Source organism: Branchiostoma floridae, chromosome 18, assembly GCF_000003815.2.
Source record: "Branchiostoma floridae strain S238N-H82 chromosome 18, Bfl_VNyyK, whole genome shotgun sequence".
Classification (NCBI taxonomy): domain Eukaryota; kingdom Metazoa; phylum Chordata; class Leptocardii; order Amphioxiformes; family Branchiostomatidae; genus Branchiostoma; species Branchiostoma floridae.
The window spans coordinates 684,899-711,847 of NC_049996.1; the positions used below are offsets into that span (position 1 = coordinate 684,899).

General features: G+C 42.6%; 1 protein-coding gene across 1 annotated transcript in view; it reads left to right on the forward strand.

Annotated features, from left to right (window-relative positions):
- Positions 1–26,949, forward strand: part of LOC118405652 (muscle M-line assembly protein unc-89-like) — a 125,005-nt gene that overhangs the window by 55,905 nt on the left and 42,151 nt on the right. Inside the window, 22 exon segments of the mRNA XM_035805226.1 lie at positions 1,343–1,473; positions 2,055–2,199; positions 2,418–2,527; positions 3,182–3,344; positions 3,883–3,991; positions 4,622–4,785; positions 5,337–5,471; positions 5,849–6,012; positions 6,573–6,777; positions 7,339–7,542; positions 8,014–8,143; positions 8,562–8,762; positions 9,251–9,356; positions 9,975–10,098; positions 10,597–10,709; positions 11,650–11,794; positions 12,252–12,455; positions 13,180–13,309; positions 13,911–14,108; positions 17,737–18,677; positions 21,205–23,622; positions 24,309–24,441. Of these exon segments, the coding sequence (XP_035661119.1) occupies positions 1,343–1,473; positions 2,055–2,199; positions 2,418–2,527; positions 3,182–3,344; positions 3,883–3,991; positions 4,622–4,785; positions 5,337–5,471; positions 5,849–6,012; positions 6,573–6,777; positions 7,339–7,542; positions 8,014–8,143; positions 8,562–8,762; positions 9,251–9,356; positions 9,975–10,098; positions 10,597–10,709; positions 11,650–11,794; positions 12,252–12,455; positions 13,180–13,309; positions 13,911–14,108; positions 17,737–18,677; positions 21,205–23,622; positions 24,309–24,441 (6,373 nt within the window).

Here is a 26,949-nt window from a genome sequence, read left to right on the forward strand (position 1 = left end):
AGGGATTATCTCACCATATACACCGAGGATAAGGCGGGGCATTAACGTTATTATCATATAGCCTATCCAACTGACAGTTATTTCACACAAATTCCTTTATAACAAATAAACACTTTAATACATTACATAAAAATACATTTGCAATATATATATTGTACAATAGTGTCTATACATAATACAAACATTAAACTATTTCATCATCATCATTTAACTAATAATTTTAACTAATCATCTGTTTGTGAGATAGCATATCAGCATCAACATGTGGCTTATTTGCAATACAAACTACATGTATTAAGTGGAGTCCTGGTACCCCCCCATGCAGAGCCTTTTCACTTGGGCACGACAAAGTACGTATATATGAAGTGATTTAGGAAGGTACCGGCTTAATCACGTTAGAAAGCCATAATGAAAATGTGTAAAATCAGCATAATTCCTTTTCAAGTATCCATATATTCCCCATGTGGAGCCCAAATTAACATAACCATTCAATCATAATATTTTTGACAGTTATGCATGGTTTACACACAAACAACAATACAAAAAAAATTCATGACTGTTCCCTGTATAATGGTGCGGTCCAAAAAGTGGTCGGTTATTAGAATAACCGACCACTTTTGAGGTTACTGCCTGATAACCCATGGGAAATGGGGGCCTCTGATTGGCCAACTCCATCTGGCTATATGATAATACAGTAGTATTGTATGTGGCACACTATTCACTAAACATGCGGTATTTTAGTGATAATCCTGTAACGGGATCCACGCCCTGCCCCAGACATTACCTTCTGTCAACATTGTAAGTAGAGCACGTCACAATAGGACAGACGTGTTTGTTTGTCACCATTATACTGGTTCAAGCCTGTCTACGGCAGATCGACAGTTGTGTTGAAAAACTAGTTTCAATGTTAACTGATTAAATGATATGTAATTTATCACTTGAAGGTAAATAAAAGTTAGTCCCATTGCCCTTTATTGCCTTTTAATGTCTTAGCGGCAGTGGGTTGTTATCCGCTATGGCACAGTATAGAGCTTTTGTAAACTTCCTGTTTCGGCTTGTCTAATTAATTATGCAAATGAGACAGTAATTAGCATAATGCAAATGATATACCTAATGTTAATAACAAAAATACCAAAATTATAAAAATTTTCTATGTAAGTCCTTTCCGTTTACAGAATTACATGTTTAGAAAATACTCCTACATTTACATAATTTATGCAATGTTGCTGTTGTTTTGCTCCACAGAAATCCCAGCCGGATTTACGTCCAGTCTAAACAGTTCCATATTTAGAAATGACTCCCACATTTACATGATTTATGCAACGTTGGTATTTCCCATCAGAAATCCCCGCCGGCTTCACGTCCAGTCTGAACAGTGCTGAGTGTGAGTACGGTGAGGACGTCGCCTTCGCTGTGGAACTCACCAAACCCAAGGCGGAAATCAAGTGGCTCCTGAACGGCAAAGTTATTGACGTAAGGATGACTACCTTTCTTGTGATTGTCTTCACGAGAAAATGATACTTAGGTTACCTGGATGTCTAACCTTCATCGACGTAATGGCAAATGCAAACTTAATGGTTGTGATTCGATGTTTAACTAAAAAAAAATCCCCTGAACGGAAATCTGTCGACGTAAGGAAATGATTTTTCTTGTGATTGGCTGCGCGAGCTAATGATACTTATTGAAAATGTTAACATCAAACGCTAGTCTTGTGATTCTTTGTTAAACTCATAAAACATAAGAACGGAATTTTGATTCAGTGAAACAAGGGTATTGTTTTCAGTCTGTTTGTTTGTCTAAGTGTGTGCCCGTAGTCATTTGAATAATGTAGAGTGACTGGATGTGAGGTGGAAGATAGTGTAACAGGAGACTGGCAAGATGGAAAGGTTGGCTTGGCCCGGGTCAAAAGTTGGTCCCGCAGACCGACACCCCCTCTGCCAGAGAGACTTTCGCTTAGTATACCAGAAATATCTGTTCCCGTATGTACCCAGTATTTGAAAAGCAATTTATGAAATGTAAACAGCAATAAGGATCTTAAATATATTTTTCTGTAGCCTGACAGGCCACGTGGCAAGTACCAAGTTGTAGCCGATGGCAACAAGCGCAAACTGATCGTCAAGAACTGTAACGGCAAGGACAACGGCGAGATCACGTGTGTGTTCGGGGACAAAGAGGCCACCAGTGAACTCAAGGTCAACGGTAAGACTCACGACAAGACTTTTTGATTGATTGGTCTTCTCATCTGCTGTTGTATTTCACATATGATATACGGTAACCTCCGATCAAGATCATGTGGTTAATAGTATTAAAAAGGGTCTAGTGAGATCCTGAAAAAAAGCCAATTGTTATCACAATTATAGAAGATACACGTCTTCCCATCTCCTATTGAATGCCCTGTGTTGTCACCTCCTTTCCAGAACCCGTGGGTATTAAGAAGGGACTGGAGGGCAGCGTGCTAAAGGAGGAAGAGAAGGGAAAACTAACTGTAGAGCTGAACAGGGAGAAACCTGGTGGTGGAGACATCAAGGTATTGTCGTAGTATTTGCAATGTCGATAGGGGGGATACAGACTCAATCACGTTAAGGATACTATTAGATAGAAGATAAGTACGAAATTCGAAGTCTCTTATTATTGTCACTTGTCAACGTCTATGTATTTGATAGATTACCTTACATATATGACCGCATTGTAAGTATCACATGACCATCGATATATGTGTAAAAACGTTACGTTTGGCACTTCCTCGGTTAAAAGAAATTAATAGACTGTAAAGGAAGTAGACCTCATCGCCTAAGGAGTTGCCGATACGAACATGTTTCACCAAGAAAACCCCAAGTAATATTACAGTAAACATATTCTGTAGTATTGCCCACTCCTTATTTCCCGAATGTTACACAACCGTCAATATTTCAAAGAAAATATGCTAGCAATACCAATGAACCAAGGGACATTAACAATGTCAATAAACTACTTTTTCGCGGTTTAAACAATACCAAAGCCTAGAGCTGTAATGTGCTAAATGCTATGTCCTTAGTGGTACAAAAATAATGGTAAGTGGGCGCAAAGTACAAGTTCATGCGCTAACCCCTGTCTTCTCGTAGTATTCCATATTTTAACATTCTTAACAAGAGGCTACTTAATGCTGATCTATAAGTATAATGTCTTAATAATTTGTTCCCAGTGGTACAAGAATGGGAAGGAGATCACCCTGGGCGGGAAGTACAAGATGCAGCGGGACGGGAACAAGTGTTCGCTGCTGATCGACCCCGTGGACCTGACCGATAACGCAGAGTTCACCTGTATGGCCGGAGACTCTTCCACTTCTGCCAAGGCTACTGTGGACGGTAAGGACATTACTCTCGTAGTGGAAAATGTAGTCAAACGTAAGGAAATACATAAAAGATTACTTTGTTATTAGAAAGATACTGAAACCCATGATTAGGACTATATGATTGCAACTTGATAGAACGGATGTATGTTGTTAGCCTTTCTTGCTTAGAAAGCAGAATTTAAAGGTTTATTTTCAACTTCCATTTTTCTATTTTTGTTGCGTATATAAAGCTCCTAGACAATTTGCACAACCGAAGAGGACGCCAGTCTACTTATTTTTCGTATTGTGTATATAGTTCCAAGTCCAGTCCAATTTGTAGTATTTATACAAATTTTAATCAAAACATACAGTTCTGTGGCAGATCATTTTATGTTATCAAACTCATTGGAATTCAATGTAAGATAAATGACTGACTTTGAATCCAAAGTCTTTCCATCAGAAGTCCGAATGAATTGGGATTGTTTTTACATTATGGTCCGTCGTTGTTTTTTAAAATCCTTGGTTGTCTCCGCAACTATGTATGACCTCTGACCCGGTTTCTATGACAACAGAGAAGCCAGCCCTGATCACCAGTGAGCTGCAGGTACCAGAGGTTATTGAAGGTGAAAAGGCGGAGTTCGTCATCGGGCTAAACAAGGACAACAAACTCGACAAGATCAAGTAAGTTTCAAAAACAATATCCAGTTTGCGTTATTGCTAGTTGGTGTATCTTATTACATGGATGTCTAACATTCATTGACGTTTGAAGTAGATTTACGACATTTTAAAGTTTGTTCTGGACAGAAATGGGGCCGTATTGAATATGGCTAAGCTAAAAATTACATGCATGTTTACAATGCAATAAGTAGAAAAACATTCTAAAAATAGTTTATGAAGCGATCGACGTCTTAAGTGATGCTGAATACGATATTCTTAATCTTAAAGTCCGACTTAAAATAAATCTGGGTCCCACGGGGCCACAAAGGGGTCACGCCCGAAAGGGCCATAATTATAACCAGCTTGTGAACTGCCTGGCAGAGCTCGTTTTGTCCAATTGGGACCTAAGCCTAAAGTGGCCAACCGGCAGTGATTTAAGATCTGAATTTATTACTGGATAGCACGGGAATGATATATGAAATCACCGAAATAGTAGGAAACTTCCAGAATGACTGCTCCTCATTACCTTTGATTGAGTGCAAATATCTTACCAATGTTACTTTCTGTCTTAGGTGGTTTAAGGACGGTAAGGAAGTGTACGAGTTCGGCTGAGTGTGTACAGATAACAGTGTTGGAAACTTTGTCCTTTCTCAGGTGGTTTAAGGACGGTAAGGAAGTGTACGAGTCCGGCCGGATCAAGCTGCAGCAGCGCGGCAACAACTACGTCCTGGTCATCAACCGGGCACAGATGGAGGACGCCGGGACATGGTCATGCGAAATAGACGGCTCGACGTCAAAAGGGTCCTTCGTGGTGAAAGGTAAGGAAACACTCCTCTTTTTTAAACATATAGATCAACTTAGCAATATCTCAAGCTACTTCATGATTACAAATTTATTTCATCATGATCATGATATGTTAATGCGCAAAGATAGGTTTGTCCGACTTATTCCACAAAAAACTTTTATGGTAACGATTTGTACAGGTCATCACCTATCTAAAGTTGATATCTCACTGCACATGCGGCACCGGTGCGGTACTGCCGGGTTCGCAACTCAACGAATTTTACAGATAAAGAACGTGTATTTTGTTGTCTTGTAGTACTTTTATGTATTACGCAATATCTAAATTATGAAAAAATCGGCCAAAATAATACAACAGTGCAGCAGAGAACGAACACCGCAGTGCCACTTTGGTGCCTTAAGTGCAGTGAGATACCACCTTCACGCATAACGTAAGTATACTGGTACTGCTTGCTATCGTTCCAACATTTCAAACTACACCTAGCACTTATTTCCATGTCATACCACTACCCTCTTTACCATCTTCATTCTCTCTCATCTCTGCACTTTCGCTTCCATCTCACTTAAGCCCGCTCAAGTCTCTCTCCGGAAGAGCTCGAGTCTCTTCAAAACAGGAAATCACCTGCTTTGGAAGACGATGGCGTCATCATGTCAGGGTTCGGTAGACCGTTGTTTCAGGACGAAGACTATCAATTAACACTCGGTAAAGGCACACTCATCTAACACGCCATCCATGTCATTATGCGCGTTATTCTATTGTGTTGGATGTTGTTACACTTTTAAGTACATATGGAACTGCAATGGTAACTGTAATGGCTGCTAGTTTTCATAAGATTGTCACTTTTATGGCTTCTTTTAAGTTTATTGTACTACTTTTGCACAAAGTTGAGGGGAATCGAAAAGAAGGTCATTTGTCAACTTATTTCATTCTTCTATTTTTACATTCTTTCTTTCAATGTCTATTTCTTGCTGTCACCATTGATAGGTACTCCAAAGAATAACCAACTGTCATCCTTTGCTTTGATATGAATTAAGCTAAATCATTAGACTAAATACTTACTTTGATTCCTTTATTACCAGAGCCTCCACTGAAGATCACCAGTAAGCTGCGGCGTATTGACGCCATCGAGGGGGAGGACGTCAAATTTGAACTGGAGGTCAGCCGAGAAAACGGCGTGGTCACGTGGTTCAAAGATGGCGTCGAGATCAACCCTGCCGCCAATCCGGACAAGTACGAGATCAAGGTAAAACCAACGTTTGTTAGTTTGTTTGTTTGAATCTTTGTTTATTCATGAGAAGCTCAAATCGGCCTGCAGATCGCTTCTTATTCCTTGTAATTTGTTCGCATATGGCTCCAGAGCTCTACTGGGTCATACATAGAGGAGCAGTGTGTCAGTGCTCTTTATTTCTCAATGCCATGTCTCTGCAAAACTACTTCGCCCACTCTCTGATTTATTTTTTTAGTTATAGGAACTGACCATGCGTAACGGCACCATATACACCTCAAGTCCGCTTATGCTTGACATGCTTTCTTCAAGGGATTAAACGCTTTTATTTTTTTCATAAAAGACAAAAAAAGAAAAAGACTTATTGAGCGTTTGCTAGGTAGTGTTTATCCGCGATGACCAATAACATTAATGCGGACGCCTTTCAGCACCAAGGACAGATCCTGTCCTCACATTCTGTCCACCCCCGGGTGAACCTGGTACAGTCCGTATGATACTGGTACCTTATCACCTATATATGGAACGGGGATGGTATTCTGACAATACTTCAACTTATATATTTTTGTATCCATCCACAGGTGATCGGCCTGAAGCGTGTGCTGATTGTGAAAGGCTGTTCCCTGGGAGACAGCGGACAGATCACGGTGGTGGCCGAGAAGGACAAAAAGACTGCCGTGCTGAATGTGGAGAAGCCGTTCCAGATGGAGCGGGTCCCCACTTTCACACTGCCGCTGAGAGATACGGGCTTCTTCGCCGGCAAGACTATCGTGCTCACAGTCACCGGTAAACTGATGTTAATGTTATGTTACGAGACTAGAAGCTATCTGCTAGCCCAACGTCGCCGCCATATCTCGTCCAGAACACCGTTATAGAAAAAAACTGCTCCGCGCGCTGTAGTATTATAAAAAGTCAGTAGGTGGTCCATGATTTACTTTTATTTCTATTCAACTGCCACTGACCCTTTTGATCTAATACGGAATCCCAATGCTAGATCTAGCTCTATGATATATTTTTGGAAGTTCTTAGTTTTCTAAGCTCAGGTCATAGAGACACTTTCTTGTCACCCACAGCAAAGGTGAATATAAACTGGTTATTCATGTTTCAACTTGCTGTTAAAACTTGTTGTTCAAGGCAATGTCATGTTACTTATTTGTTTATCTACTTAGCTTCACCACATTTGTGGAAGGATTGACAGAACAGGTGACTATCACCCTTTCAAGATATCAACCCGGAAATCAGACTGTAAGGTTTGATCCACTCACACTGGGAAGGACCCCTACTCTTTTTGATACGTTTTATTACGTATTAACATTGCTAACTAACATCTCTTTTTGTTCCCAACAGTGAGCGTACATCCGGAGCCTGACATCACGTGGACCAAGAACGGGCAGGAGATCCTACCCGGCGGGAGGATCAAGTTCTCCAAGGACTACGGCAGGTACACCCTGGAGATCATGAACGCCCAGCCGGAGGATGAAGGGGAGTACGCCGTCACCGCTGTCAACCCGTTCGGCAAGGACTTCACCTCCTGTAAAGTTACACCGAAAAGTAAGTACTGTCAAGTTGATCGGGCGTCCAATAGTACACTTCATTCTTCATCAAAATGCTACATTTCATCAATTTATTTGCCGACGAGAAATCAAGACCATAATTTCTCTAGGACAAAAGATGCAAAAACCGAAAGCTCTGTATGCGTAGCAGCTATAAGGCTCGCCGCAAGGGGTCCACAATTGACCCTATTACACGTCACTCACCTGTTTATAGGCGCTCTTTTTCAGATCTTGCAGAATCTGCAGTGCAGAAACACACACAAGAACAAACTTTAAGACATACAGGCAAAGATAGATGAACACACGCAGTACTTAATAGATTTGTATAGGATATTGCTGGTTGAAAAAAAACGGAATATAACGGCATTGTTATTCTGTTTAGTGAGTATTCACTAATTACATCCAGCAGAGACTACAATACAATACATCCCTAAATTGAGCCTGTACATGTACAATGTTTTACTTCCAGCCCGTGGCCACGAGGAAGACTGGTACGTCCCCTTGTTCCGGCGGTACATGGTCACACAGGAAGTTCTCGCGGGTAAGGATGCCAGGTTCGAGTGCAAGGTCAACGGCAATCCTGTGCCTGAAGTAAAATGGTAAGACTTCGTAATGTTATTTCAACACTTCTACCTCTAACAGCAGGACGAAAAAATCAACAACTGGGTGTTTTATGTGACATTGTCAAAACGCAATAAGAGTCAAAATGTATTTCTGTAATTATCGAAATGTGTCTTCTGTAGCGACTTGTTGTTATGCATCGGGTTACAATTATTATTGGTAACTTGAGGACCCGGTTCATTTCTGGGAAGGGCATCTGGTTCTTTCCGATAGGAAGTAAGATTGGGGAGCCCATGTTCAAGGTGGTGTCTCAAGCACTTTTAAGAGTAGGGGCTCGTAACTCCTCCCTGTAAAAAATTACCCTGCTACTGATGCAGCAAGGAAAGGTGTTGCCCTATGTACCACTGGCACTACAAGGGTGCCAACCAACTGGAATGTTCCCTCTCCCTTTTTCAGGATGAAGGGAGATGTCGAGGTCAAGGACGGCCCGCGCCACGTCATCACATTTGACGGTAAGACGGCAGCTCTGGAGGTGAGGAACGTCTCCAAGGAGGACCTGGGTACCTACACCTGTATCATCACCAACGCCGCAGGGTCTCAGGAGTGCCACGCCGACATCGCCTTCGACACCGGTCTGCCTGAACGCAAGAAGAAACGGTACATACAATGTTGAGGTTTTGGTCGGGGGCTTAGTCGTTGCCGCGATGGTTTTGTATGTCCTCCCCCAAGATGGCAACAATTCACTGGTAGAGAGATCTAGAACACGTACACTTGTGTAGTTGTACAGCATAAAGCATGTAGAAAGGTAAAAGTATTCCCATAGCCTTAGCAACGCCTTATGGACAATTGGTTCATACACTGCAGTGTTTATGGCACGGTATTGGAAGGCGGAACCCGGCTCGCCCTTCTCCTTCCACTGCATTTATCCTCCCCAGCTGAAGTCAGGTTCCCATTTTTACACCTAAGTGGACATTATCGGTAGAATGAAAGGATTTGAAACCTCTGACTTTTGGACCAAAACGCCCTGCAGTTACGTCACAGGAACACATAAGAAACATGTGTCTACCACTTATAAACAGAAAGATGCTCTGCCTGAGTATAACATACAGAAAAGGAATAACGATGTCCTCTCTTTCTCCCCACAGGGGTCGCCGTGCTGCCCAGCAGGCTGAAGAAGAGATAGAGTACAGGAAGGTCACAGAGTACGAATATGAATATGATGAGAACGTCAATGAAGCTGGCGGTGGGAAGGTGATAATCTACGCTGTTTTACCTTAACGTTAACATGGTAGATGTAACTTTTTCTGGTAAAACAAATGTTATCATAATGTTGTATTGCCAGATTCTGTTCGGATGGAAAGTTGCCAATATCCTAACCTGCAATCTTAATCAAATTATGATCAAATCTTTACTTGGTAGCTCATACATGTAGTGTCCTACAGCTATGTATAATTTGCCTCAATTGAGTCTTTTTTCAGACACAGATGCACTTCTTGTGGTCAAACCTCTAGATGTCAAACCAATGTCAAACACAATGTAGCACAGCGAGTCGCTCACCGCTAAATCTATCCAAGTGTGACTAAATTCTTGAACAGGGACAGGGGGCGCCACTATCTCAGACCAGAGTATGACTGTGTCTTGTCACGTGACAATGTCCATCAACCGTCACGTGACAATGAAACTCCAAGATGAGATCTCCGGGTTGGCAAAGAGACAGAGTTCGTCTCGAAAGCTTCACCAAGCTAATTGAACTTTAGTTGTGTGTACGTTATTTAAATTTCTGCCAAACGTAGACCAAATTCTTGTAGAACTTATAATACGGGCCCTTTTTTCTTATCACTCGTTGACCAATGACCATCCCCTATCCAGTTACGTAAGGTATCAGAAGAGGAGCTCCATAAGCTGTTCCTGGAGGTGGAAGCTGATGAGGCTGAGCGGCTGAAACTGGGACTTACCATAGAGGAGTGGGAAATAAGGGAGATGGAGAGGCTCGGTGGGTGGTTGTTACTTATATTCACTTAATATGCAAAGATATCTAAATAGATGTTTTCCGGGTCTGTGGATGAACAGTATATTTCATGAAGCTGTGGATAGATTTTCATTATATTTGGACTCTGCTATATGCTGGGAAAACAAAAGAGGAGTACGACATTGGACCTCCTGGTAGCTATCTACTTAACTGTAACAGAACGTCCGGTTTTGCTATTCAATGTCCATGATACTCCGGTCATGCTGGTTTGTGTGTGTGCATGGGAGTAGCTCTTTGGCTTAAGAAAAAGTGGGATAGGTTTGGGACCCTAGAAGCTTTTAATAGTTTTTGTGACGTTTTTTGTTGAAGAAATGGGAATGGGATGATTTCTTTCTTCACGTGGCAGCTGTAAGCATGGACCATGGAAAAATATTAATTATTGAGGCGTCTAAGATTATTTTCAATGCCTTTTGATTGTGGCTAAGCTCATAACCAATATTTGGAAACATATTCCCACCACAGGTCTAACCCCTGAACAGTGGAACGCAAGAAAGCGGCAGCGGATGCTGCTCCTGTCCCAGTTGGACATGAGCATGAGGATGAAGCTCGGCCTGGACATGGAAAGCGCCACTATGGTAGGTTACATACGTGATAATGTGCACAAAACGTGATATATAACATGATCTGGAATCAAGAAAGGAATGTTCTACCATCTTAAATATTATCTCCGTAGTAAGGCCGTGTTGATTGATTATATGAATGACATCCAGGTGCAAATCAGTTTTTAAAATGTAAATCGTACAAAGCAACTGAAAAATGATTAGAATATTGCGTAAAATGCATGCAAAACAAATATCGGAAAACTTTCTAATGTTGTGGAATTCCAAATATGGTCTCAAAAAAATAAAGTCAAGGGAAAAGATGTCAAAGAACAAAATTGAAGAATATATTTTTCAGTATAACATACTTTGTGCGTTCAGTCATTTGTTTAACCTTCCAGACTACTTAGATTTCATAATGAAGGAAAATTTTTCCCATTTTGTTACTCGCACGCTCGCATCAGTTTTGTGTTCCCATGAGATATCATCCATACAATCAAATCGATATGGACTAATAGCCAAGTAGAAGAAAAAAAATGAATATCATCACATGCATAACTTAACTCTCCAGGTATCACGTACATGCCAACGTGTATGCAAATGATCGAATCGTGGCTGAAACAGTGTCCGTAAGAAATCCATTTATATTTTTTTTTTATTAAAAACAACAACAACAGTACATTTGTCAACAACTAAGACTAGATTTTGTACAGTCGAGTACCATTGCACATGGAGGGATAACATATACTGGTGTGTTTGGACGAATTACATGCAGTACATGGGTAGTGGAACAGTTAGAAGAGACAAATACATGTAGTACATCTGGGGAACCTTAAGGAATATGTACAGTCTGATATTACACTATGATCAAAAATGGAGAAGTCTAACAGTAGGTGCAGTTCATGCAAAACTATCAATAGAAAATTTATATTTGCTAACTTATCCGTGGTGATCATGTTTGTGGTTTGATCTCCAGGTTGACGGCGTGGCTTCAGGAGCCGGTTTTGGTCGGGCTACGCAGGTGGATGTGCACATGCACGGGCCCCGGGAACCCAAGTTTAAACTGCCGCTTAGAGATACCAACTTCCTGGTGGGCGGAACGCTCACTCTTTCTGTAACAGGTAATGGCAGACTACATTACATTGTCTTTTGATAGTTTCACAGGGTTCATGTCACAATGCTACCCCCAAAGTCTGTCTGTCGTTACGGTTTTCCTGAATGGCAATTCATACCAATGGAATTCAATAGAATTGATCAAGACTATACTTTCATTGCAACTAGCAGAAACAAATGTACCCAAGTCCAATGATTAAAAAAAGAAGTTGAAAAAATAGATGTTGAAATGTTGTACAGGAAATAAAATCGTTTACAATGACATATTGGCTCTCTTTAGATAAAGCCATTTCATTAAAAAGTTCCAAAAGGCGCTGCACACAGTCTTCAAAACTGGGAATGATTGGTAAGCTTTTGGGGTTTTGTTCATCAGCGATCTATTGTTCATTTTGGGAAGGTATAGTAAGCGTTTTATTTAGATTATTTGGTTTGTGTAGGCATAACTTTACCAACGTCTTCCCCCAGTCAACGTCCACCCCGAGAACAAAGTGATCTGGTACAAGAACGGACAGGAGATCAAGGTTGGCGGCCGGATCCGGACAGGCCAGGACTTCGGCCGGTACACACTGACCATCCTAGACGCCACAACTGATGACATCGGAGAGTACTCATGCGCCTCACAGAACCCGTATGGAAACGACAAGTGCACGTGTCAAGTTACTATCAGAGGTGGGACTTCTGTTTTTCCCATGTACATATATATGTCTGATCTTACATCACATTTATCGCTAGTTCAACTATACGCTCCTTTAACTCAGTTGAACGTCCAGGCACATATGTAAACTCTCGCTGGATGGTAGGTCGATAATGGCAGAGTGATTAGATAGCATGTTGAAAATATCACATCAAAATGTTTGACAAATTATGAAAATATCAATTTTTGATGTTGTACGTAAACTGTGTGCTCCATGTTCACAGAGGTAGCAAAAGCGAGACTGTTTAAAGATTTTTTCTCAAGATCTAAGAAGATATTTTGTAATTGCACAATAGACATGACAATAAATTAAACTGGAAGAGAGGCCTAAACTGGAAACTTGAATTCACACGTATGCCAACAAATTCTACTCTACTCTACTCTACTCTTCTCTACTCTACTCTACTCTACTCTACTCTACTCTACTCTACTCTACTCTACTCTATTCTACTTTAGACTATTCTGCTCTACTTTACACTACTCTACTCGACTGTACTTCACTATGCTCTATTCTATCTATTTCAATCAGAAAGAAAACAAGAGTTCGGGGACGTCGTACCTTCATTGAAACTTTAGAGTATTTTATCATACCTTATTGATTACAAAAGACAGCATTGGAGTAGCATGTAAGTAGCATGGCGTTAATGAATGAAGTAACAGTTTCATCAACCATCTTTTGCTTTCCTTACCTGTTCCTAGAACATGGCCATGAGGAGTACTTCAGCGCACCACTGTTCCGACGCTACATGGTGAACTGTGACGCACTGGAGGGGAAGGACGGTACCTTCACGTGTAAGATCAACGCCAAACCTCAGGCAGAGATCAGATGGTACGTATCACCTTTCATCTTTAACCCTAGAATAAGGTCAACTGGTTCGTAGTAACTTTAGCCTTTAACCCTAGTATAAGGTCAGATGGTACATAGTAACATGTAACTTTAACCATAGAATAAGATCACTTCCTGCATACTTTCACCTTTAACCTTAGTATAAGGTCAGGTGTCAGATTGTAAGAATGAACTTTTACCTTTAACTTCAGAATCAGATCAGATGGTACGCATGACCTTTCACCTTTAACTTCAGAATCAGATCAGATGGTACGCATGACCTTTCACCTTTAACTACAGAATCAGATCAGATGGTACGCATGACCTTTCACCTTTAACTTCAGAATTAGATCAGATGGTAGGCATGAGCTCTCACCTTTAACTTCAGAATCAGATCAGGAGGTAAAAGTGACTCGAGCAACTAAATAAAATTTGAGATCAGATGATAAGGATGACCTTTCACATTTAACTTCATAATGTTATCAGACACTTTTCATTCATCTTCTACTCCTATATATTTGCCCATATACGTATTTAAAAACATTAGGTCAAGATATCAGATATTTGAATATCTGTCTCACTGATGATATTTTGTCTCTTTTAGGGAGAGAGAAGGCAAAGAGATCGTTTCCGACGACCGTCATATCATCCAATACGACGGCACCACGGCGACCTTGACCATCAAGGGCGTCCAAAAGAGTGACCTTGGCACCTTCCACTGCACGGCGACCAACTGCGCAGGCGCCGTGACCTGCCACGCGGAGCTGGCCCTTGACCGTGACCTGCCAATCACCAGGGGAAGGTACAGGGCTATTAGCCGAACCGAAAAGAGAGAGGGAGGGAGCTCGAGTTTTGTCTCTCTTGGGGATGTGTATAAGTTCGAATCGAGGAGAAGTGAAACTCGAATAACAAGAGAAATGGTAGTGAATGGGTCCGAAGACTAGCATAAGGAATGATTTGAGTAGAGTAGCAGTAAAGTGCAGCTATTGGGTGCGGCAAATTTGAGGCAAGGCAAGGGCTAGTCTTCAAGAGAGAGATCTTTGGTGCTGATAATTATGTAACGAATATCAAATTAAAAAAAAAATTCAAATTCAGAAGTTAGAAGTGGAAGTTAGGGCGACGATTTCAATTGACCACAATGGTCAGCAGAAAAAAATTGACAGACTAACGTGGAAAGAAGCGAAATAACAGATCACATCTTAAGCTAACCTCTCATTTATATAACATAGATATGCATTTTTGCTAACCATTAAAGACTGGTAACGACGTCAACACAGTTGACGTTAATGCAAAGAAACACGAAGTACCAATAACAACAATGAGCCGACCAACCACTGCCAATGGGGTGTTTGCAGGTGACACAATGAAACCGTAATCGATGCCGCCATGTTGGTGTAGTTGATAGATCCAAGATGGCGCCGGGTCACTTGGAATGCACAGATGATAATGATTGACGAGGCATTGTCAATTATACTGGTTATCAGAATATGGAGAGGCAAAATAGAAAATAATGGGAAATCAAAATGTCAAACCATTTTTCACATAGTGACGTCACACGTGTATTTAACCCTCCAACATGGCGGACGATAAATTACGTCATAACCACGTGACTGCAAACACCCTATAGAATCTTGGCTGTCCATTTCATCCAATAGTGTTAACTTCCCATACATGAACTAAGGACTATTCCAGACGCACAATCAACTGGAATATCTTACTTTAATGAACACCTAATAGATCACATACCTGTGCTACAAGGCAAACACTACCCATTCTCCAAAGTGTAAAACCTCCTTCTAGTTTATAGACTCACATATTCTTAAAAATCTAAGCAGCTCCTTTTGTATATAACCACCAATACTTTCTCCTTAAATATTAATATTTCTTCTAATATTTCATCCTTTTTCCTTTTGATAAGACATCACTTTTCTCACCATGCAACTTTTTTTAATACACAACGGTACGCATACCAGCTTTTTCCACGATACATCGACGTTTCACCATATCGGCTTATTAAAGAAGACGACGAATGACGAGGATACATTTCGCCCATGTTATAAAGTATACTATGTGTTCGGGTATCGCTGGATATGTTGCATCCCAAATTGTGTCCCATCCCAAACATGCCGTGACCAACTAAGGGATGCTGCGGTCGATGGAAAACATATTCCATGATGTGTTCCATATGATTGGTACTCAGATACCGTATTTTCTCGATTAAAGTACGCACTCCTGTTCGGGGCAAGTTCCAGACAAATTGGAGAAAAATGGAGAAATCTGAATAGAGTACGCACCCCTACACATTCTGGAATATTCCAATCCGTGCCGTTACTGTTACTGTTTACAAACGGTGGAAGGTGGCACATTCTGGAGTACAACAGGGTTCGCCGTCTTTTATAATTCTGTTCCTATAACATCGTATACGCAAAGCTGTAGATCTTATGACTGTACATCGAAGTACTAGATAAAAGGCTCTTAGCATCGAGTACACTTTGCATCTTTCCAAAGTAATGGTACTGCTTGAATTTGACATACAAGACGGCAAACTAGAATGCAGAAACGGATCTCAAAAGACGTAATATTAGAGACGTAATTTATGCTACAATGATACAATGCAACTACGGAAGAAATAGTATTTGAAGATAGTTGAAATACACTAAAAAATAACTTAGTAACAAGTGCAAGTATGCAATACTTTGTCCACTTTACAGCATAATGTATCTATATATAAATATATATATCTTTGTTTGACTGCATGGCGTTGATTTATAATTATGTTAAACACTGCCAAGCTATAAACAATATGCTTCCAATTAAAAGATGCATTAAAACAGTTGTATTAGAACAGTTGCATTTTCCTTGACAACTTTTGGTCTCTGTCTCCTTTTGTGTTCCTTTGCTATTTCCACCAACATACATCCTTGCAAACACCCCCTCTCTCTAAACGCTTCAAGCTGGTTGGTCGGCTCACTTATACAAGGCACGTGATTCCCACGTGACTGTCACGTGAAAAAAAACTTGGTTTTATAGCATGACATCTTCGCGCTGGACTGATATTATATATATAATAATAATAACCATGACATTATAGTTAGAACGTCAGAACTTGAGAAAGTATAAATTTGATATCATGAAGTTACATCCAATTTTGAAATATGATACACTTTTAAGCATATCTCAACCCTCGGACGAGGGCTGATAGAAACATCCAGTCACCTTTGACCCACTCATGACGTCACACTGGCTGTGCGAATGTCAGAGTGTTGGTCAGATACCCGATAAAGATGTCAAAAGACGACAAAAGAAGCAATTTGGTGTTGGGCCACTTTGAATGATTTTGATTATCATTTACAAACTACAAAACCCACATTATCACATTACATGCGTACAACATTTTACATTCAGAATAAGCTGCTAAAATTGCCAGAGTCACAGTGGAAATAATATTGTCACATTGCTGAAGTATATTTCTCAAAGTTTGATCAGGTTATGAGCATCCTTCCATTGAACATATACCTCATTGTGAGGTATTTCTGTCAATAACATTTTAGAAGCCACCAAGAACAACATAGTATGAATACTCGAATATCCCTATACCTTTACCTACAGGTTAATCATTTAGAAGTATAAAGGCTGCAACGTTGTACATATAGTTTCCACACAAGTAGTCTCTGTTCCTGGTGCTGAATTGCTGTCTTAAGCCTAAACAATGTTCGGTACGGACTTTTCGTAAGGTCATCTACAAGTATAGAAACACAACAGTAATGTGATAAGGGTTAAATTCACATGACATACAATCTTTACTGGAAAGAATATGTATGTATGTGTGAGTCACAACTACCGTTTACACTTAAGTTCCTAACAGCTAAACATCAAATGATTTATTTATCTATCTATAAACATATCTCACATGTAACCTGCCGTCAGTCTAAATTATCAAATTCGTATCTTTTTATCACTCTTATGATCTGTGCAAAAAATACACAAGGGTTCTGATAACGATGGCGCCATGCCATTGCCAAACTTCACTGTCCACAGACAGAAACTGGGCCTGCAAACACACCCTTATTCAATAGGGGGCGTTCATTAACAACGAATGATAGTTCGTAGACAAGGATATTAGAATTGTCGTATAGAACATATTATAGTATCCAGAAACCGACGTTTCGTCATAAAATGACGACAAAGCCACAGTAGGTCTAAACAAACACTTATTTTACTGCTGCAACAAATCTACAAAAAAAGAAGCCACAGAAGAACATGTCGCATAGCATAGACCATAATCACTTTGACCATAGAAAGGCTGATAGATGTAAATCGAGTATTTCATCATGGAAGGGATAGAGCTTTTATTCTATGAAGATATATTTGTTTCTACATGATTAAAGGGCTTGACTAGCAAAAATTTCAAGGTAACCCGTTTGTTCCAGGCGAGCTTCAGCAGGTGAGGCCGATGTGCAGCACCTGAGGCGGCGGGAGTACGAGTTCGAGTTCGCCGACGGTGATGCCGGAGCTGGCCGTGCCCTTGACGATGACGACGAAGCCGAACGCCAGCGCCTCGGGCTCTCACTGGAAGACTGGGATAACCACAAGCGGACGGCGTCCGTCCCACGCCCGGGGCCGTACCAAGCGCGTCCCCGCGGCAGAGCTAGCGTGGACTTCGGCGATCTCTCCCGCAAACGTTACCACGCCTCCTCCCACTCCTACGTACCCAGGAAACAGAAATCACGCGGAGCTCACTTAGATGAGTACTATAACCAATCCCTGTGGTACAAGAGGATAAGACAGTACTACAACGCTCTATACAGCCCTGGAAAGTACGACCTAGTCTACAAAGTCGGGGACGAGACCCGATCCCACCTTCACGACGGTTCGTACGACGATTCTCACCTACACCCCATCCGTGAACAGGACTTGTCCACATGGTATGAACAGAGGGGTTCTGGTCAGGCTGGTTCAGACACAAATACAGAGCACTACACGTCCATGAACCATGTTGGCCGGCGCAGGCCAACTCGCCAGGCGGACTCGGACAGGACCTTAGGGCTGACCACTATCAGTGAGGACAAGTGGCGACCACAGGAGGTCTGGCAGTATGAGGTAGAGCTAGCTGAACGCCGGCGACAACGCGACCGCGACGTCGGCGACACAGCCAGCGTCAGTAGCGACTCTAGCGACTACTACATCATCCCTGAAAAGTTCGTCCCAACGTACATGCGCCAGAACACATACGTAGTGTCCGATACGGGCCCTGTAGCTCACCACCTAAGCGACGTTGACATCACCGCCACAAGAAGAGGGGGCGACGTCGACGGCGTGACGTCACGACGTCGCCGGATATCAGAATCTAGCGGGCGTTCGTCTACATCCGGTATGGGTGACGTCACTTCCCCCTCTGTGCGAACGACACGGTACACAAGTGGTCTGAGTGGTGGTGAGGGGGATGTCTCCCCGGCAACGGTTACCAGGACAACCCGGACCGTTAGCCAACCGGTGACGGTCACAAAAAGAACCGTCACCAAGAAGACGTATTCCCTTGCGGACTGAACGGTTTCTGTCTGACACCCAACTTTTTCAAGCTCGCTGCTAGCTGTCTTTTCCGCTTTCTTGCCTTTCGTAAAAGCTATCTTATAAAGTTTTCAAAATGTAAATTTCTTAAACCTGTCTCCTTACTATAAGTAGTCGCCTCTTATCTCCAAATAAGCTAAGTCTTCTGACAGGGTAGTATTTTAAAAGCGCGCAGCACTTAAGGGTTATATTTACGAGTAGGAAAGTTTGCACTAGAACTGAGTCGTTAGAAACGAAGGACATGACTTTGCCGACTGCGTAGTTTATTTATAAGTCTCCCAGATTGAAAGTTTAAGCCCGCCAGATGTCTCAGCAAAGCTCCCACAGTTTACGCTAACGTAGGAACAGCCCTGGGCCAAGAATCCACATAGCTCAAATTGTCGACAGCCGGTTATTATGGAAATTCTCGCGAGGACCGTAAGCCCGCCCACTGCACCCGGTGACGCAGCGCTCCGCTCCGCTTTAGGTAGAGACCGCGACACCCGGATAAGTTTGGCGGCCAACCGGGAGCCCCAGCACCAACCTACTAAATATTTGCCATGATAATTGCGAGGAGGACCTGTGTCGGAATTCGCAGCAAGGCTAGATGTAGGATACGGTCTTACCCAAAATAGGTTCTGCGTAGATGTAGGCGATACGTGGTGGCATTCTTCTGACGATTTTCGGGCCGCTCCTTCGTTCCCTTCCTTGCGATCTTCCTCGAGTTAAGGTAAGGTTACGTCCCTTTTCTCGGCGAGTTTCTTGCAGTTCTGTCCGGTTTTACTTTTCGCTGTCTTCCAAGGATTTACCGTCCGTATTTCTTGCTGCTGTTTCCGACTTCCTTGGACTGTAAGGGGAGAGAGAGACTTGAAGATTTCGTGAGTGAGAGACTGTATGACAGTGGGTTAGCCTTTTAGCAATCTTGGTGCTTCACTGTAGCAGCAATGGCTAGACGCAACAGTGTTAGGGACTGTCTATGTGGAACTGAGTTACCGCCACAATACGGGAAGTAAAACAGAAGGGTTTGAGATATATGCATGTTGTCAGCCAAGGCGACTTAGGAATCCGTATGCCTTCTTAAAGAAGCCGTGATAAGATGCAGTCTTAGCCTCGCCCTTAGCTTTACGACTGTCTTGAAATAGCCTTAAATACCAGTTATCACCAGTTTGGTTACGATCTGTTTTAAAAGATACAGGCTTTACGGAAGCAAAATTATGAGGAATGATTCGGATTTAAGGACGAGGGTTTGGTAAGATGTCGGTCACTAAGAAATCATGGCAAACATATCATCTTACAGAACAACGTCAACGTGTTTGCCTTACATGGCTCACCACTGAGTTTATGTACGTAATAATATTTGCTTAGCACCACTTTTATTCGGCTCATAATTTGAACACGGGGTGGTTGGGAGGGATGACGGGAAGGTGTGAATGAAGCTGCATACCGCCCCCCTCCCCCCTCTAACTGGCGCACCAGCCACAGACTTGTGAAACAAAAATGGCGTGTACACAACAAGTTCAACAATCCAGTGCCCTCAGGCTCCTATTCAGTCATTCCTTTTTATAAATCAATACTGAAAGAACGTAACCCAATTCCACAGACAGTGACTGTCATTAGCTATTTAAAGGTGGCAAATAAGTCTAAAGCAAGCCCAGTACTTTGTTGCATCACACAAGTCCTTAATCGCGTATTGTAATACTAAGAAATAAAAGAATTTCAAAATACAAAACAAAGTAAAAACTGCCATCAGCTAACTTCTGAAAGCTTTAACTTAGATGTAAAATTTGTGTGGTAAAAATTTGCATCAAAACTGCTCAGCTTCAAAACAATTATTCTGTGGCAATTAATACAAAATTGGATAGATATGGACCATTTCTTTTTAACCATGGAAAAGCTATAGGTTTCTAATCTGAAAGAGATTTTTAAAATCTTCACTGAGAAGAACCAACATTTGGTAGATCTCCATTCCGAAATGGTTGGTTTTGTAAGCAACGCCATTGTCAGCTTGTGATATAGACCAGACGTTGCCTCGGTCCATGACGTCACCGTGACCCATAACCGTCAAGTCCCTGAAACTTTGGTCAACTGTTTGATCAAGATAAACTGCGAAGTTATCTTGAAAGGCGGAGTAAACTCTCGACTGTGCTGATAGATGGGAGTGTTTGGAAGTTATGATAAAATCTTGTTGTTTCTAAACTTTGTGGGCAGATGGAATCTTCAAAAACTTTTAGATATTTTGTAAAAGTTAATGGATATAAAACACAGGCAAGAAAGCTGAAAGTGTTACGAAATTTTAGAAGCAAATTTACTGTGTACTGATTTTTGTCCAAAAACTTTTTTCATTTCGAAAGGGAATCGTCAGTCGAGGGCTCGGAGCTCCCGCTCTCGTTCCGAGAGTATCGACAGCTGCGACTCTCTGTCCCAGAGTTCCGACTCCAGGCGGAGTCGCAGCGACAGCCTCGGCAGCATGGACTCCAGCACGACATTCGCCACCGTCGATTCGTCCGACGCCTCCCGAGTGGACGCGTGCGCCGAGGGCACGGAACATACCGACCTGCACACACCCCTCCTCCCCCCGCACAAGGACAAGTTTTGGCACAGTCCGTACGGCATCAAATACCAGCATCACTACGTGCGGTACTTAGGATCCAGCTCGCTTCGCACGGATAGCTCCCGCGCAAGAAGTGTGTCACCGACTCCCAGAAGTGCTTCTCCTCTTACGCGCAGCCCCTCCCTGGGGCGTAGCCCCTCTCTGGGGCGTAGCCGATCACCTTTACCCCGCAGCCTATCCCCCTTCCCCCGGAGTTCTTCTCTCACACGAAGCCTGCCTCCCCTGGGGGCCCGTAGAGGCCGCAGTTATGACGACCTTGACGCACTGTACGTCCCAAAACGCACCACTTATTTAGATGTTCCTGTGGCGTCTAGTTTGAAGTTTAAGAAACCGTTAACAGGTAGTTATGACGATCTGTCCTTCATCTATCCCGACATCTACGGCGGCACCGCAACCCCGAACTGGGAAACGGTTGAGGTAACCCGCAGGTCACGGTCTAAAAAACGCAGACCGCGCAAGCGTAGAGGCGACAGTCCCACGACCCCGCCTATCAGCGATGACGAAATGGAAACCGTGCGCACCAAGTCGAGGCGGCTGATCAAGCAAGCCGAAGCGGAGCTCGAGAAGGAAAACATCCATGGGAGAGTCCCCAAGCTGCCGGACCGACGACACCGCACCACGTCCGCCGCCGGCTCGTACCGCCGGTACTGGACGGACACGGAGGGGTACAGCACCGCCCGGTCAGACATAGACGACACGGCGTCGCTTCCCGACAGGTGGGCGGACATGGAGGTGGACAGGGAGGGCGTACCTGACGTCAGCCCCGTGCGTCGCACGGACGCAGGGACCTGGTGGACCTGGTGGAACCCCAACACAGGTGAGTTCGAGCACCACTTCATGCCGAAACGTCGCGACGTCAAGATGTCGTCCTTACCTGCCGATTACGTCAAGGTGCGACGGCGAAAGATCTCACCTGTACGCATGAGCTACCAGCGGTCCACCCCACCTGAAGACATCACAAACCTTAGCTTCGCGCGCTCCGTCTCACCGCTCGAGTCGCCTCAACGCCGCAGGAGAAGACTACACCAATCCGTACCTGACTCGGACGATTTCATGCTAGCAAAGAACAAGTATTACTTCACAGGTGCCAAGAAAGTCAAATACTCGTACGACGAGCCGGACGATAGGCTGCATATCTACGAATACGACACCTCCGGCACGCGAAGATCCGACCACACCTCGCCTCACTTACACAAGACGCCCAAAGTCACGCCTTACGAAGAGGTGCACCTGAAGAAACGTCGGACGAAATTCTACACAGGTGACTACGACACCACGTCGGACATCGACCTCTACTCCACCCACAGGCGTAAGGTCTATTCAGACTTTGACATCAAGAAGCGACCACGTTATGAAGACTATGACCTCACGTACAAGTACAAACTGCGCTCGGACAAGTTCGCCTCTGACATGGATATCGCGGACATCTATAAACCTCGTCCGAGGAGAAGCAGTTTCGATACGAGCCCGAGTCCGCGTCGAGGTAGCCACGAGTTTGACACCACGTCCTTTACACGTACGTCTCGGTTTGACAGCCTACAAGTCCCGTCCTACCGCCCTAGAGCGTACCATGGCTCAATGCTGGACTTGTCTCCTCCTAGATATACTCCCTCAACATCTCGTACAGACGTCAAGAGGGACTACAGTGGGACTAGAAGCCCGAGAGCTTCTTCTCCTACCTACTCTTCCCGCCATTTCGATACATCAACACATCACACACACCCCATAACCACCCCCACTCGCTACCAGTACGAAATGCCGCACGGCTACAAAACCATGGACGATATCGTACTGCCAATTCTGCACCCTGAAACGGCTCGTAGAGAGCGTCGCGCTTCGGACACAGACTTCCACGCGACGAAACGCGAAATCATCAAACACCCTCCCACCTTCAACATGGAGTTAAAGTCGCGCACAGCAACTGTCAATCAAGACATGAAGCTGACATGTTCCGTATCCGGAAGACCGGATCCGGAAATTCGGTGGTACAAGGACGGAGAGGAGATCCACGACTCCGAGAGGTACTGGATCAAGGAGAACTACGGAGTGTGTCAGTTGGAGATATTCCGGATTACTCCGGAGGACGCTGGAGAATACAGGTGTGAGGCAAGGAACGACGCCGGCCATGCTCGCTCCTTCTGTAGGCTCAATGTCACAGGTAAGTCTATTGTTTTGTGCTTCTTACTTGGTCCCTATACCTGTACCTGTATCTGAAATAAATTTCCAAGCTTACCTACATATAAATCCAGGTACAGGTCCTGACTGAACCTCTGTGTTGATGGCTACACCAGTGCTGCTAAAGATTGTAGAAACGTGAAGAAATTCAGACACAAATGTACCGTTCTTTCTGACCCTTCCCTAAAACACGCTACAAAAATGCTGTCGACACACGCAACACATAATGTGTTTGCAGAAAACTTTCCTTCCCGCCGTTTTCCTTTCAATGAGGTAATGTTTGTAAACACTAAGGTCAAGAAGGGGTCACGGGTCAATGACGTGTACCGAATGTAACATGAGCTGACCTAAAACAACCTATTCACATAAAAACAAACATCTGGGTATATAGGCATGTTTTGATCCGCACTATTTAGTTGTCTTAGGTTTCCAGTAAACATATTATATGCATAGTATGAATAGAAATGGCGTACTCGGTTATACATGTCGCAAAAAGAATTTCGTATGTCGAATGCTTTCTAAAAATCACAAAATACATAGTGATCATTCCGCTATTGAAGTGTATTGAGTATTAGATGGAACGTAATCGGTACATTTTGAATGTAGAACATTAAGTAGAATTCATCTAAGTTGAAGAAAAATGTCTTAAGGTTTTGATGTGAACTCCAGATCTCCGTGGAGAAGCCAAGGATGACAAGGAGCCGATGTTTAAGACGATGATCACCAACACTAAGGTGGACACAGGAGACATCGTGATCTTCGACGTCTGGGTCCTGGGCAGCCCCAAACCTACTGTCAAATGGTGAGGATTTCTTCTCATTTCTTTTTAGATTTCTTTCAAGATCCCTTCCAAGATTTTCATATACTTCAGAGTAGAAATCCTATCTAGAATGATAGACGATTCTACCGGTAGAGATCTCGATCGGAGCCTGTGAGTATAATTCAAAGATATTTTCGATTTCAGGATCACTGCCATTAGAATTGCCGATTCTGTCAGATCGCGACTCTCTACCCTGACATGTGTTAAAAAGTAAACAATTAGGGCAGAAACTTGCCACTAAGTTGTGTTTACTTTGCTTTAGAAACATTTTCTTATCTACATACGCTAGAAAAGACTCATCTAGAATAAGATCAGACTATGTACTTGTACTGTACTGAGTCTTTGGTGGTACAGTATTCTCATATCCAGACACTTTCTCACTTGCTGCCCTACATTTAAGTTATGGGTTATCGCGTGTCAATATGTCACAAATAGGGCGAAGAGGCCTTTCGTTTAGGAGGTCAGAAGACACTCTATTCCGCGTAACGTAATCTATAAGCACATATCAGGCGCCGTCCACTTTCTAAAGTACACAGACTCGAGTCACTAACCCGGCCTAACAACATGCCTTTGTGAAGATGGGAATCACCTGGGACATCCACTCAAAGAAAGACTTAGGCCATGTTGATTTGATTATATGGATGACATACTTGAAATCGTACAAAGCAACTTGAACATAAGCAAATATATATGCCATGAAATTAAATATCGGAAAACGTATATTACTGTCATTGAAAATCAAAAGGTAAATAAGATGTGAAAGAACTAAACCAAAGAATTTATTTTTTCGGTATACTATATTCTGTGCATGTGTTCAGTCATTTGATTGACCTTCCTGGCCACTTAGATTTCATAATAAAAACAACTTTTGTCCAACTTTTTTTTCATTCGCACGCTTGCGTCAATTATGGATTCCCAGAGAATGTCGTCCATATAATCAAATCAACATGGCCTTAACACCAAAACAAAGCTTAGATACCTAACTGAACGATAAGAGTACAAAATAAAGATAAATCATTTTCAAAATAAGTAGTACGATTCTTTAGCTACGTATGAAGGTCGTTTAAGTGCCCTTAACCTTTTTCGGCTTGACGATGATAGCTAGGAATGTGTTAAGGTTGCCGGTGGCATTCCTCCTTGACTTGTCCAGGAAATACACAAGTGTGAGGAGAAACACGAGGTTTGTTTAACGGAGGTAACATTAACCAGAGGTGGGTGGTCCTTGTAATGACGTGGTGGACATTTGGAAAAACATTATGCTTAAAGACCTCTTAAAGCATTTAAAAACAGCAACACAGATGCACAACGACACAGACATTCTTAGTTCGTATGCTGTAGCGGGTAAGGGCGTTATTAGTAGCGGTGTAATATACAGTAAAAAAATGTCAGAAAAGTTGTGTCTACTGTACCTCATAGCACATAGGACAGACTTCCTTGCTGTTCCAGTTGTTAGAAATTTGCTACCTTCAAAATATTCAAAACGTCAACCAATCTTGCGATACCCAAGGATCACAAACGTTGTACGACCGTCGTACGATCACAAACTAAGGCCATTCTCGGGATAGTCGTGCGTTTGCCGTGCGATGTGTGCTGTTACCGAAAAGGCTGTCTTGTATCCTTATCGGCAGCTGGTTCTGTCACAGCCTACTTGAAAATCCTATGACATCAATTGCAAAACTTAACCACGACCTACGACGAATGTGACCACCACCTAACAAAACAGATTAGAAACTGTAGTAGCAAAAATGTGAATGTCTTAGCTGCCATGCGTAGAAGGACTAATACGTACCACAGCAAGTTTTCTTGCTATTTACAGTACAAAGACTTAAAGGCATAAGTTTCAGAGAGGCTGTAAGTTTTTCTGCCCCTCTAAAGTAGGCTTAGGTCACATTTCCAAACTATTTCAAATTATACACCTAGAAAAATACACAAACTATGCCCTTGAATCTTATTTTGACATTTTTTGTAGTTTGATGTCTTTTATATCATTCTTTTCGGCCGGGCCCCTTTTTTAAAATGTGACCTAAGCCTTACATTATTGACAAGACAGACACCACGCACAGGTGAAGACCTGACAAATCACCTGAGCACAGATCGTCTTACCAAAATCACAACTTTGTTCTCCTCTTCTGTCACTTGACCTGCTGAAAAGCTTGTATGTCTTAGAGGTGATCACAGAGGCCTTTAAGAAAGTTGTTGATTCAAATCCTAAGCGGAACCGCCTTATTTGAACAACGTCTTTAAATAGGTTTCGTGGGGTGGAAGGAGGGTACAAGCTGACGACCCATACAGACTTTTTGATGTATTTAAAACATTGCAGAATGCTTTACAAAAAAAGGTTTAGGCCCCTTTTAAGTCTGTAAACATAGACTACTCTGTTCGTACGAAAGTGTCCATAACCCCTAATTTGCTAACTTTAAAGTGTTAGTGCTGTTAAGTAACAGATACGACACAGACATTGTAACTTGGGATGAAAAAAAAAGATCATTT